At 35.1% G+C, this 10,033-nt stretch overlaps 2 protein-coding genes across 2 annotated transcripts; one reads left to right on the top strand and one right to left on the bottom strand.

Annotated features, from left to right (window-relative positions):
• The first annotated feature begins 825 nt into the window (after nt 1-825).
• Nucleotides 826-3,455, top strand: LOC111407181 (tRNA (guanine(9)-N1)-methyltransferase). Its single transcript, XM_023036514.1, has 3 exons — nt 826-1,253; nt 2,183-2,542; nt 2,874-3,455. Exons 1-3 carry the CDS (start codon nt 873-875, stop codon nt 3,120-3,122), a joined length of 990 nt encoding a protein of 329 aa, XP_022892282.1. The 5' UTR covers nt 826-872; the 3' UTR covers nt 3,123-3,455.
• A 248-nt stretch (nt 3,456-3,703) lies between these two features.
• On the bottom strand, nt 3,704-6,315 carry LOC111407182 (nuclear transcription factor Y subunit B-6-like). Its single transcript, XM_023036515.1, has 2 exons — nt 6,224-6,315; nt 3,704-4,867 (listed from the first exon to the last, which is right to left on the bottom strand). Exons 1-2 carry the CDS (start codon nt 6,291-6,293, stop codon nt 4,281-4,283), a joined length of 657 nt encoding a protein of 218 aa, XP_022892283.1. The 5' UTR covers nt 6,294-6,315; the 3' UTR covers nt 3,704-4,280.
• Between the last annotated feature and the right edge of the window lie 3,718 nt (nt 6,316-10,033).

Raw genomic sequence — 10,033 nt, 5'->3', positions numbered from 1 at the left:
ATCATCCCCACAACTATTTTTTATTGATTCTGAGTCACAACAACATATTTATTATCAATTCTAGTAACCCAATAGAAAAGATTACGAAGAAAAAAGATTAACAAAGTTCCACCAATCACTTGGGAATTTCAACAAATAGGTCATAGCTCCCTTCAATATAGTTTCTTCGAATCACAACATACAAACTCAAAATGCAATAAATTTCTCAGAGCATTATATTATGATCAGAAAAATGAGCAACAATGTGCAAGGGAAATTACCTGTTAGTCGATGCAAGTGACAAATGTAATTGAGAAATTGCTTACTTGAAAAGGTCGTTCGCAACGATGGTTGTTCGCGACGAAGTTGCTCGAGATGATGGTAGTATTTGAAATTGAAGAATAATTACATACAAGTTTCATCTTATTTAGATGAAAAAGATAAAGAAGTATAGCTTTTAAAAATAGGAAGAAAAAGAAACAATGGTTGGCTAGAAGAGTTTCTACGTTCCAGAGAAGAGATGGATTTGGGAAAGGGAAGGAGAAATTTTTTTATGTTGAATGAACGAGGGTAATTCAGATAAGGATAAAGACTATTGTACATAATTTGGGGTACATAACGGTGTCCTCCCACTCACATGGGTGGGGTCCACTCGAATTAAGTGGACCCCACCCATGTGAGTGGGAGGACACCGTTATGTATCCCAAATTATGTACATCTAGCATCTCCCTTCAGATAATTTGTTAATATTAATTTAAAATTTTTATTTTAAAACTTTTATTCTGGTGAAGGCCTATATATCATTAAACAGGCTTTTCACCCAATTTTCACTAATTAAATACCATATTCAAAGTCCGAGAGAGAGAGACGATACGGTTACAGTACCATAGCAAATGGAAAAAGCAATGGAGACGGAGCAAACTGAGCCGCAACCCATGTCCAAGAACGCTAAGAAGAAGCTCCTGAAGCAGCAGAGATACGAAGCGAAGAAGGCGGAGAAAAAGGCCTTTGAGAAAGAGCAGAAGAAGAGAGAGGTCGAGCGAAAGAGAAAAGAATGGGATGAGAAATTGGCGAGTTTGAGCCAGGAGGAAAGGGAAAAGCTGATCGAGGAAAGAAAAGAGCTGCGGAAAGAACGAATGGAAAAGCGGTCAGAAGAAAGGGAAAGGAAAATCGAGAAACTCAACGAAGCGAAAAGTAATGGCCAGAATGTTGTTATTGATCTCGAATTCATGCATCTGATGAACTCTTCTGAGCTCAATAGCCTCGTTCAACAGGTCGTTTCTCTTCTTCTTATTTTTGGGGGAAATTAGTGTTTAAATGTATATGCGATCCTGAATGTGGACTTGCTCCGTATTCTAGTTGAAAGAAGATTATAATGACATTAAAGAAATGGCATTCTACGAATTTTCAAAAATAGAAAAGAATAAATGTCAGAATTTAAATCAATAATTTTAATGAACTGGATGCAGTTTTCTTTTAAAATCTGTGCACAATAATTTACTGAAAGACTCTGGAACTTATCGAACCGATGTGTCAATTGAAGCGTAGACTCCAAGACTATATGAAATACCAGTTTCGAAATTCATAATTTTACCAGAGAACTGATGGTTGAATTAGGGCACGTTCTTGGAAAAATTGCATAATTGTCATTTTGCAATTGTTTGAAGCTGTATAGAGAAAATTTCAAATATATATGGTCATCTAACACCGGGTGTGGAGTGTAATACTGTATAGAGAAATTTCGTGCATATAAATTAATCCAATAATTGGAATTTGCCTTCAAAGTTTTCGAAAGTTGGACCTAACCTTATGTGCAATTTATATGGTCTGTTTTAGTCTTTTAGAGTAGAGTGCTGCGGCATATATGTGGCAGTTTGTTATTTGATACACGAGACGATAAAAAAAATTATCACATTAAATGCATCAAATAACAAATTGCCACATGTATTGTCACATGAGGTGATTACCACGATTACCGATAGTCTTCACTATGAATAACATTATTCGTAGAGGTCAACTCATTGCATATCTGTTCTGGTCCATTCCTGTTGCCTTTGTTGGTCTCATCCTTGGATCCAATTTAATGTTATTTGGATAGTATATTATGATTTTGGTGATAGTTTCTTTTCGATAGAAGCTAAGCTGTGTTGATTTTCGGGCACATATTCAAGAGGAAGCTAATTCCAATAGATGGAACTTGCAGATTATGTATTGTTATGCCGAAAACAGCAGATGTGCTTCTCCGGCCCATCTTTGGTTGACCAGCTGTGTTGGAGAAATGCAAAATCATCTCCAGCGACTCCCTGGATATGATAAATGGGTAATTGAGAAGGAGGATCGGTCTTATATTGAAGCATTTCAAGATCAGAAAGAAAAGTTAGTATATCTCACAGCGGATTCTGAAAATGTGCTGAATGAACTGGATCCAAAGGCATTATATATCATTGGTGGGTTGGTGGATCGGAACAGGTGGAAAGGAATAACTATGAAGAAAGCAGAAGAGCAAGGGATTCAAACTGCAAAACTCCCAATAGGGGATTATCTGAAGATGTCTAGTTCTCAGGTTTGTTTGGTTTTACTTTTCTTAATTTGGCAATATTTATTGGTTTCTATCTAGAGTGCTTTCGTTTAACAAAAGAATGTTGCATGTGCAAATATAGCTTGCAATAGTCTGCTTATTTTTGGTGCATGTTTGGTGAACTTAGAAGTTGAAATGATTAATATTTTTGTTCATCAAAGCTAATGATTGGCAATAAAATGATTAAATTTTTTCCCCTTCAGATTTTCTTTAATTAGTTTTTCTCACTTTGTATTCTTCTTGTCAATTCCAATTTGGTGTGCATCAAGTCAAATATTATTCCCCTTCTGAAGGAATATTTTTCATTCAAGTACAGGTCCTTACAGTGAATCAAGTAGTCGAGATAATCCTCAAGTTCTTGGAAGCAAAAGATTGGAAGAATTCATTCTTTCGAGTCATTCCTCAAAGGAAAAGATGTGATGCTGACTTGGGAGACTGTGATGGAGAGATAGAAGGGAATGATAGTGGTGAAGAGAAAGATGCAAAAGAGATTGGAATCATAGAAGGTGAAGATGTTGAAAATAAAGATGATCTAAAGATAAAAAGGCGATGCATTGAAACTTAGAAATGGTTAGTGTATCTTATTATGAATCAATTTGTCCTTCCCTTTTTGATATTGAGAAGTAAGCAGTTCAAGCGCATGATATGTGACACCAAAATCCAGAAGGCGCTTACCATAAAGAGAGACCGGTTTGCTAGATTTTGACTCAATACTTATATCTAGGGGAGAAGAAAACTTGGTTCCTCACTAATTCATGTTTTTGATTTCTGGTATGTGAGACAGAATTGTAATCTGAGGAGAATGTTTTTCCTCATATTTTTCACACCTTTATCTTGAGCAAAGATTTCTCCACATGGCAAAATTTTGAAGGTGCTTAATATTTCGTGTTTGACCTTATTCTATATTCTCTGAAGTGCATTTGGAGTACAAATACCTTCTTTATCTTTGCTTTTCTTTCACAGTTCCAGCTTTGATTGGAACTACAAATTTTATACAGAATTTGTTCAACTTGTCTGAAATTGGTTCTTCAGTCACATAAACAAACATTTTCAATTTGGGGAGGTTGCTCTTTTTAAAAACTAATTATAATAACAATAATAACATAATATGGAAAATTGCACCACTGATCCCAACTTATTTTTCTTTTTTTTTTTTTTTCAAACAACCATTCTCACAAACATTTTGCATATAAATCCAAACTTTTTTCTATATGTTAACAATACATTCTCCAAAAATTCACTAAAATTATTTTCAACAAAAAATGGATTGATTGTATAGCTAAAATTATTTATTCGGGTGGTTCTTGTCATTAGGATTGATTGTATAGCTAAGGTGGAGGAACAACTTGCTATATTTAAAGGTCCGGGACCAATGATGCAATCTTTCCTAAGAAATACTCTTAGACCCTGTTTGATATAAATTAAAATTTGATAAAAATCTCAACTCTAAATCTTGTCTTTAACCAAACATTTTATCAATTTTTGTGAAATTTTACTAAAAATCTGATTTTATTCTGCACAATAAAGGTGCTTAATTTGTAGAGGAAAAAGAAGCAATGAAATCATAAACAACCATTGCTGCTCATTAGTACTCAAAGGTGGCTAGCAGCAGGGGCTAGCTTTTGTTTTACCTAACACTGAAACTGAATACTTATAAGAATCCATTACATAAGATCCAAGGTTTTTGTTTTTTCTTTTACTACCCCCCTTCTCTTAGCAAATTCTAAACCTGCTTCTTACTGTGGGTAGCGGTAGAGGGATCAATGCCAGCCACAGAAGCCTGGGATGGACCTGCATTTGATGGATCCTTGAGGAAACCATTCATTGGAGGAGTTCCAAAGAATCCATGGTGAGGAGCCATTGAAAAGGGCACCGGTGGAAACGTCACGTACCCATAAGAGCCTGGGTCGACAGCCCTCTTGACCAGTGGCTCACCAGTCAACGAGCCACGTTCACCACCATCATACTCCCGGTAACGATGCAGGTACAGAGTCAGTGGCTCAATGTAGTCATCAAATCCTAGCTTGCTCATGGCCCAAAGAACATCTTCAGCAGTGATGGTCTTGCGTTGCTCTCTCTGGCAACGATCATTGGCTTCGCTAGTTATGAACCCAATGAATTCAGAAACACACTCTTGGATGGTTTCCTTAGCATCGTCCGATATTTTTGCATGTTGAGGGAGTATTCTGCGCATGATTCTGATGACGTTCGCTATTGGCATGAAGCGATCTTGCTCCCGAACAGTACATTCAGTGTCATCAGTGGTGTTGGTGGTCTGGTTCATCTGAGGCAGCTCTGATGCTTTTGTACCTATGCATTAATATTCAGATGCAGTTATCAAGTTTCTACCCATTTAGTCCAAACAATTCCTACATTGTATGAAATGGTTTGTCCTGAGTCTATCGGCCCATGGGCCAAAATAAATGTTGGCTTGAAAACAGTTGTCCAAGACTTTCAGTCCAATTGGCCCATCAAAACAAATAGAAAAAGACAATAGTCAATAGCCCACACTGAAAGTGGTCCCTTTTATTTTGTTCATTTGACTCCAATTGTAGCAAATGAGTAGAAGACAAATATTGTTGAAAAGCAAATGAAAGCAGCAGAAACTGCTAAAATTCTTGATGTTAGTCACTATAATTTTGTCACGTAGTCAATTATAAACCTTCCTGTGAATCCTCACCGCGAGGGAAAAAAAAAAAAAATAAAAAATCAGTCAAGCTTTTTTACTACTCAATGCACATTTTGTATTTATAGATTTGATTTTAACCAAATCTCCTCAGACAGGTGTTGGAACTTGCTGCAGGTATTAAGAACAAGTGTTGCTTATTTTGCAAAAAATTTTGGTATAAGAACAGAGAAACATGCCCTGGAGAGGGAACAAAACATCTCTGGTAATTTGCAGATGCAAATCTAGTGCAAAATAAGCCTGGTTTTAATATTGTGGCTGAGAATGCATGAGTGACATATGTTAATATACTACTTTGGGTCAAACACAGCATGCATGCCACTTGGTATCGGTTTATCTTCTACAATTCCATCAGCCATTTGCAAAATTCATAGCTAATGTTATAGGATACCCGTCGTTTCTAATGAATCATCTTCATAAAGAAGTTAACACTGTATGTGTGTGTGTGTGTGTGAGAGAGAGAGAGAGAGAGAGAGAGAGTTCTTTTTCCAGGTCGGGTGGGGTTGACAAGTGAAGTGCACTTGAAGTCTAGAAAGAAAGAGGAATAAGAAGATGATGAACAATAAGACCATAGAGCCGGAGAAAGAAAGGGAAAATAAATAAATAAATACCAAAGCCATGCCCTATAAACTAGAACGAACTGTATGTCTCTGTGTGTGTGTGTGTGTGTGTGTGTGTGTGAGAGAGAGAGAGAGAGAGAGTTCAAAAGACAAGCAACACTAATTATACGGAAAAGAAGACTAATTACACATAGTTAACACAAGAATGCCTTAAAGTTCTTGAGAGAAAGACCTTAATCAAAAGAAGTATGAAAAGGTATGTTTCCATCTCTCTCTCTCTCTGTTGCCTGTCTCTGTGTGTATATTTTGTACACTTAAACATACGCACCCACAAAGAATGGAGCACATGCTGTGTATAAGCCAACAAGGGAATAGTAAGCAGATTTAAGGACATATATAAACCCTAAATTTAAGCTTTACCGCCGGAGCTATTCTGTGGCAACGCCCTGCGGTAGCCATGGAAGCCTCCATTTCCTCCTCCGAGTTCCATCTCTCACACTATCTCTCTTCAAATTTTTATTGAAACTGAAATGTGAAAAGAAGTAAATGAGAATTGTCCATGTTTATAAAGCAAAGACTGAAAAGAATACACGCAACACGTGGCAGCAGGCGTTGCGAACAAGGCGAAGGCATTCGCCGGTAAAAAATAGGCCTTCACAGTTGGGCAGCACTGGGAACATTGACCGGCAGACATAGGAAGCCGTTTTAAATATGTGTGCATTATATATGTGAATTCTAATGTTCGAACTTGCAATAAGCGAGGGTGACAAGTTTTTATTTTTATTTTTAGGTTTTCTTTCAATTTTTCATTGCATTTTATCAATGTTGTCAAAATCAATATGACATTTCGATTCTAATAGAAAAAATAATAATCATACGATAAAATATCGTGTGCATTAGTCTATGTGTAACGGAACAAAATATGCAACAATCATCAACCATTTATCCTCAATAATTATGTAATTAATTCGAGCAGTCAACTTGAAAAATAATTAATCTTAATCATTGATGATGTGCTTAATAAATGAAAAAAAAATGGAACTTTATTTTCAGTAACACAAAACTTTAAATGAGCCGAGTATATATGGAATTGAATGCTGAACAATTTTAAATTAATTATAAGATATTTCAAATTTAATAAATGAAAAAAAAAATGAAGAAGACAAAACTCTAATTTCATTAACACAAAACTTTAAATGAGTCGAGTATATATGGAATTGAATGCCGAACAATTTTAAATTAATTATAAGATATTTCAAATTTAATAAGTGAAAAAGAAGAAGATAAAACTCTATTTTCATTAACACGAAACTTTAAATGAGTCTAGTATATGTGGAATTGAATGCTGAACAATTTTAAATTAATTATAAGATATTTCAAATTTCACGAAGTCGCAACAATAAAAGTTGAATTAAATTATTTTATGCTATACAATTATTTCTTAGATGCATTACTTGTAAAATTATCAAGCGCTTAGTGAAGACGAGAATTTAAGTTCATCTCAAATTCAAACTATTAAAAATTTGATTTTAGAGATTGGATATTCTTCTTACGAAAACCATCTAAAAATATGTAAATAATCTTCTATTATTATTTGTAGATGGTATGGAAAAATTTTCGAATATTACCAATCATTCTTTCAATCTTATTTATTTATTTTTCGGATTCCAATTTAATTATTTCATCTTGTACTATATTTTCTCAAAACAAATTTCTTTCACCTTTTCAATGTTGGGCGATGCTTCACTTACAGGGGGGCATTTCACAGGGTTCGGCTAGGGCACATATAAGGGTGGGGCCCGCACAATTTTTTTTTTAATGCAGGTCGATCCCACCGACTTGCCAGCTATAGTGAAGGGGCCTGTAAGTCCTCTGTAGAACATTGCTCTGTACACTGAACATTGTTCTTCAATGTTTTATCTCAATGTTGACGCATTAAAAATTATGTGAGCATTTTTACTCTATTAAATACATAATTACAAAAAACGCACCTTCATTTCACGTGCGTCACACTATTAATATTAAGCAGGGTGACGAGTTTTTTGTCCTTAATTTTCATTGCCTCTTTAACAATAATATTAAAATTGGATAGAACGTATCAAACATTTAGGGTGCGTTTGATTACAAGTAGGAAAATTACATGGAAAGAAAATGAATTCTAAGGAATTGAATTACCTAGAAATTGTTTTCATGGAAATTGTAAATTATTGTGTTTGATTGTATAAATTTTTCACGTGGAAAATGTTGAAGTAAAAGTATTTTTTGATGTTCGTTTGACTTTGTTTTACGTGGAAATTGTCAATTTCAGGGATATCCTCTTTTACAATTATTCCTAAAATTTGTTCCCATTGCCAACAATTAAAAAAAAAATAAAAAAAGCAAAAAAAAAAGAAAAAAAAAAGGTGGAAAACCAAAAACCACCTATCCCCTAGGAAAAAAAAGGTGGAAAATCACGCTTTAAGGTGTTGTACCTAGAAATTCATGGAAAATCAATTCCCTGGAAAATTTTGTCAATCAAACAGGCCAAAAGTGGAAGTTAGAATTCGAATTCCAAGTTCTATGGAAAATTTCGTGCAATCAAACGGGGCCTTAATTTACATGGAAAAATCAAGATATATGCCTTGGGTGTTAGTCTTCGTGTAAAAAAACAGAAAAGCTTGTAATCTCTAATTGTACCCTCGGTAATTATGTATTTATTTTGGACGGACAACTCATCGACGGGCTTTTATATTAGATCATTTAATTTTAACCATATATGACGTCTTTCATTAATTGCGAAAATTTTAAGTGGCTACAATTTTCTTTTGCTATGATCCGTATGAAATTGAACGCGGAACAATTTCAAAATAATTATCAAATATTTTGAACTTGACGAAATTATTTTATGCTATCAAATTAATTATTAAATGCATTAATTTTAAAATTATCGAGAGCTTAGTAAATACGAGAGTCATCTCAAATTCAAACTATTAAAAATTTGATTTTAGAAAAATTTGATATTATTCTTATGATACGCTCCCAAAATATGTAAATATTCTTCTATTTTAATTTGTTGATGGTATGAAATTTTTTCATACAATACCAAACAATACTGCTTCAATCTTATTTGTTAATTTTTCGGATTCCAATTTAATTATTTCATCTTGTATTATATTTCCTCAAAACTAATTTCTTCCATCTCTTCACATGTTTTATCTCAATATTGACAAATTAAAAATTACACGAACAACTTAACTCTATTAAATACATAATTACAAAGAGCACACATGGATTGCACGTGCTTCACATTAGTTGTAATAAGCAAGGTGACAAGTTTTTGGCTTTAATTTCTATTGTCTTTTACCAATATTGTCAAAATCAGATCAAAACCAGTCAAACATTTTGATTTACATGGAAAAATCAAGATATATGTCTTCTGCATTAATATTCGTTTACAAAAAATAAAAAAATGTTTGTAATTTCCAATTGTGTAGCCTCACTAACTCTGTAATTATTTCAAGCAGTCCACTCGTAAATGGGGTTTTATATCAGATAATCTAATTTGAGGAAATTACGAGTTTCCACACATTTCAAGATCACAATGCAAAAATCTGGTGGAAAGGTTTTTTATTCAAAATTTGGGTATTGATTTAACTAATAATATTAATATAAATATCAACCCCAAATCTAAATCCTAAAATTCAAATTCTCTCTATCTTCGCTCCTCTCTCTGGCTGTCGTCACCATCACCACGCCGCCAACATCACACTCAACCACCTCACAATCTCGATACACTACAACCATCACACCAACCAAAAAAATTTCTACACCCGCAGCCGTAGCCGCCATCGACTCCATCATCTCTCCCACATGGCCATCGAGCAGTGAGTGGCGCTTACTGCAATCTCTTTCGAGGGTCGTTGTGCGGCAGCGCTTCACTGCTATCTCCTCTGCATGATGACCGCGACTAACATAGCGCGGTCATAGCGACTTCTTATGCAGGTTGCCATGGGGGCTGTGGAAGGGAAAGTCTTGGTTGATGAGGACATGGTGAGTTGGTGGTAGTGATGGTGGCGGGGGCGAGGAAAGGGCGGTGGTGTGGGTTAGATCTGGGTAGTAGTAGTGGCGATCGTGATAGTGGTGAGGTGGTGATGTTGGTGGCAGGGCATTGTGTTATTTTTATTGGTGGTGGTGGTTGTCACAGTGACAGTGGCAATGGAGGTGGCGGCGATGGCGACAGGATGGGACGAA

The sequence above is a fragment of the Olea europaea genome, chromosome 13 (genome assembly GCF_002742605.1).
Source record: "Olea europaea var. sylvestris chromosome 13, O_europaea_v1, whole genome shotgun sequence".
Classification (NCBI taxonomy): Eukaryota; Viridiplantae; Streptophyta; class Magnoliopsida; order Lamiales; family Oleaceae; genus Olea; species Olea europaea.
The sequence above is the reverse complement of the archived record's forward strand: the minus strand, read 5'-3'. Positions and strand labels throughout refer to the sequence as shown.

Excerpts from the sequence above, each read along its gene's own strand:
- LOC111407181 (XM_023036514.1), top strand. The coding sequence starts at position 873 with ATGGAAAAAGCAATGGAGACGGAGCAAACTGAGCCGCAACCCATGTCC. Across the intron at positions 1,254-2,182 it reads TCAATAGCCTCGTTCAACAG|ATTATGTATTGTTATGCCGA; the intron begins GTCGTTTCTCTT and ends TGGAACTTGCAG. Across the intron at positions 2,543-2,873 it reads TGAAGATGTCTAGTTCTCAG|GTCCTTACAGTGAATCAAGT; the intron begins GTTTGTTTGGTT and ends ATTCAAGTACAG.
- LOC111407182 (XM_023036515.1), bottom strand. The coding sequence starts at position 6,293 with ATGGAACTCGGAGGAGGAAATGGAGGCTTCCATGGCTACCGCAGGGCG. Across the intron at positions 4,868-6,223 it reads GCCACAGAATAGCTCCGGCG|GTACAAAAGCATCAGAGCTG; the intron begins GTAAAGCTTAAA and ends ATTAATGCATAG.